This window comes from Mus musculus, chromosome 7 (genome assembly GCF_000001635.26).
Source record: "Mus musculus strain C57BL/6J chromosome 7, GRCm38.p6 C57BL/6J".
Taxonomy (NCBI): Eukaryota; Metazoa; Chordata; class Mammalia; order Rodentia; family Muridae; genus Mus; species Mus musculus.
In genome coordinates, this window is record NC_000073.6 from 23,700,767 (window position 1) to 23,704,446 (window position 3,680).

Genomic DNA, 3,680 nt, shown 5'->3' on the forward strand with positions numbered 1-3,680 from the left:
TGGTCTCGTTCAGTAATCTGCACAGCACTCTGGAAAATATGGGAAATATAAGCCTTTCCTTGAATCTGCTCAGGAAGTAAATGCCCAGAGAAAGTCTTCAAGGGAAAACATAGTCATAGCTGTTTTTCTTCAGTAAATGCTAAGAAGAAGGCTTTCATTCCTGTGAGCCACCTGATCCTTGATGTGGTTTGGCAGGTGAGATTCCTACATTTGTATATTTCTGCTTAAAATTCTCTTGTTCGCATGCAACTCAAGAGCATCTTTTGAAGCTAACATTAATATTTATAATGTTTGTTGTTTTGTCTCTCTAATTTATGGAGTTATTTCACTGATTTCTTTATTGCCCAAAAGTGTATGTTTCATGGGTTAGCACTCAATTGAAAATACCACTGAATATGACATCCATATTCAGGATAGATTTGTTAGTTGATTGGTGGAGACTTTTTGTCCCTGTTAGGGGAAAATAAAACAAAAAACGCTCCAGATCAAAGATGAATTTTAAAAACAGTTTCAAGTCACCTTGTCCTGAAATGTTTTTTTAAGTACCTATTAATTATATGTAAGTACACTGGGAGTGAGGGAGTGAGATCCCATTACAGATAGTTGTGAGCCATCATGTGGTTGCTGGGATTTGAACTCAGGACCTTCAGAAGGGCAGTCAGTGCTTTTAACCACTGAGCCATCTCTCCAGCTCCTGAAATGTTTTCAACTGTGATGATGTTATTGATTTGAGCATGGTTGGAAGAAGGTTAGATGAATCAGTTATGTATCCAGCATCTGACTTCTTAGTAAAAGAGATAAACTATAGAATATTAAAAATCAATGATATGATTTGGTCCCTGTGGCTTTACTCCACATAGGTGCTATGTATGTAAATCAAGCTTTATCTGTGGGCAAAGATAGTAGTAATTTACTTAAGTAGTATTTTGTATTCTATAACTTCAATGAATAGGGTAAAAATATATCAAAAGTGGAAAGCTAATCTCTGTAACTTATTTCAGTCACATTGTATTACAAAGTATACATTGTCTTTTATGCATTTGTATTATTTTTTAAATATTACTTATTTTGTTTTATCTGCATGAGTGCTTTGCTTGCATGAATAAGTGGAAATACAAGTATGCAATACCACAAAAGCCAGTAAAGTACATTAGATTCAGGACCATGTCTCCAGTGGCAAAAATGCATTTCTTAAAACATTTCTATAACACAAGAAAAGGTCTTGAATTTAAATGAAGAAGTGATGCCCTCCTGTCTATAATTCTTCAGGTGTTCACATGTACACCAGAGTCCATGTTAAAATGTGTGTATGTTGAGTAACCGAGATGGGATGGAGTTATTTCATTCATACACTTTCATCATTATGCAGCAGAAAGTACAATATGTACAAAATGATATTTGGAGTTAACGCCTGTGTAGAATTCTCCAGGAAATGTTCCTGAGTTTTAATACAGTGGTGTCTTCTTACTCAGGAAAATACTACAAATAATTTGCAAAGCACAGACAATTAACAAGAGTTTTGAAGACAATACTGTCTCACTTGATTTTCACTCAATTTTTCACCCAAGTCTTTCTATGTCTGCTCTTAATAAAGCCCTGAAAACCACTGAGGAAGTGGCCCTTCAAATCATCTTGCTTTGCCAGGTTGGTATTGCAGCTGTGGCCAACATTCTTCTGCTTGTCCATAATTTATCTCCTAACTTTGCTGGCCCTCAACTGAGACCAAAACATGTCATTCTTGCCCACATTACTGTAGGCAATCTCTTGATTATCCTCCTCACTGGGTTTCCAAGCAATATCATAGTTTTTGTTCCAAGGAATCCTCTAAATGACCTCAACTGTAAGCTTGAGTACTTCATTCGTCTGGTGGCTCGAAGTGCAAACATGTGTACTACTTGTGTCCTGAGCACTTACCAGTTTATCGTTCTTGTTCCTGGCAAATGGAGTAGAATGATACTCAGAGGAAATACCTCCACATTTGTGCACTATTCTTGTAATAGTTGTTGGATTATCAGTGTCTTAAATAATGTCTACATCCCTATAAAAATCAGTGGTCCATGGAACACAGACAATGACACTGACCTGAACAGCAAGTGGGTATGTTCTATGTCTGGTTTCGAGTTAGTCATGGTCTTCTTACGATTTGTCCATGATACCATGTTCATCAGCATCATGGTATGGACCAGTGTTTCCATGATGCTTCTCTTGTATAGACATCACCAAAGCCTGAAACACATTCACAGGTCCAATGGGAGCCTGGGACTTCAACCAGAGGCCAGAGCAGCATACACAATTCTCATGCTGGTGGTCACATTTGTATGCTTTTATCTTCTCGATTGTATGTGTATTTTCTTTCACATTTCTTTTGTGCATTTTCGTGTATGGTTGAGGCATGTCAATGAAATTTTGGCTGCAAGTTTCCCCACCCTTTCTCCCTTAATGTTGATCTTTAGGGGTCCTAAAAAAATATCAGCCAAAGGGATAAACACAGAAAATGCTTTTATTAACAGTCACTGATACTCAATAAACCTGAGTAGAACATCTGTATGATGGCCATGACTCACTATTGTAATCCTAGCACTAATGTGGTTGAGGCAGGAAAATTACCATGTAACCAATGTGATCAGCTCAGAATAAAAGGTTATATCTATGTCAGATTGTCATCCAGAGACCCTGAAGGAAGGAAAGAAAAATGGAGGTAGGGAAAGGGAGGGAGATCACATAAGTTTTCCCTTGTCTTGGGAAGTCAATGTGTTACTCTTACTGTTTCAGAGCATCAGACAGTGTAAATAAAAAGCTCAAGAAACATGTATAGACACAGACACACACGTTTTCACACACAGTAATCCCATAAAAATGCAAAACTGAAAACCATAAAATGTACACAATAGACACATGAGTTTAAAAGTAAAAGGAATTCCCTGAATAACCATTATGAGAAAATGAACCTAAGGGATGCCAGTAAGTTCATTTTGTATTGGCCATCTACTGATTTGCATGGGGCCTACCCATAAGAATGACTTGTTTCCCCCTGGGAGATCCCCCTTGCAAAAAAAATGTTCTTTTTTTTTTTTAAATAACATGAGGTTATCATCTAGATTCTAGGTCAATATTGAGTTCATGTGTCCATGTCTTTAAGCTCTAGGATCTCATCATGTACAGAACCATGAAGGTCTAGTGCATAAACTCTCATTTTCTTGGAGTGTATATGTGCATGCTGTGCTTAAAGGATCTTACTTCTTTTGTGCCCTCCTTCCCCTTTGGCTCTTATACTTCCTAGGCCTCCAATCCAAAAGTCTTCTATATCTCCTGAAAAAAGGGATTTGATGAAGGCATCCCATCTAGGACTGAGTGTTCAAAAGTATCTCACTCTACATATTTTATGGCTATATATGTCATTGTTAGTCCCTATCTGCTGGAAAAGGAATCTTCTGATGATGGCCAAACAAGGTGCTGATCTATGAGTGTAGCAGAATATAATTAGAAGTCAATTTGTTGGTATATTTCTTTATCAGTACACTAGTATTTCGTGTTGCCCTGTGGCCCTGAACTACTTTATCTCAGGTTCTTCTTCACCAGCCAGTTTCAGGAATGTGTTCCATTTCAGAGGATGGTCCTTCAATCAGGGCAGATACTGTTTGGTTACTTCCATGAGCTTTGTATAATTATTGTGCTCCATA

At 37.5% G+C, this 3,680-nt stretch overlaps 1 protein-coding gene across 1 annotated transcript; it reads left to right on the forward strand.

Annotated features, from left to right (window-relative positions):
• The first annotated feature begins 1,575 nt into the window (after positions 1–1,575).
• On the forward strand, positions 1,576–2,517 carry Vmn1r173 (vomeronasal 1 receptor 173). Its single transcript, NM_001166718.1, has one exon. It carries the CDS (start codon positions 1,576–1,578, stop codon positions 2,515–2,517), a length of 942 nt encoding a protein of 313 aa, NP_001160190.1.
• The last annotated feature ends 1,163 nt before the right edge of the window (positions 2,518–3,680 follow it).

Coding starts and splice junctions, on each gene's coding strand:
- Vmn1r173 (NM_001166718.1), top strand. CDS start 1,576: ATGTCTGCTCTTAATAAAGCCCTGAAAACCACTGAGGAAGTGGCCCTT.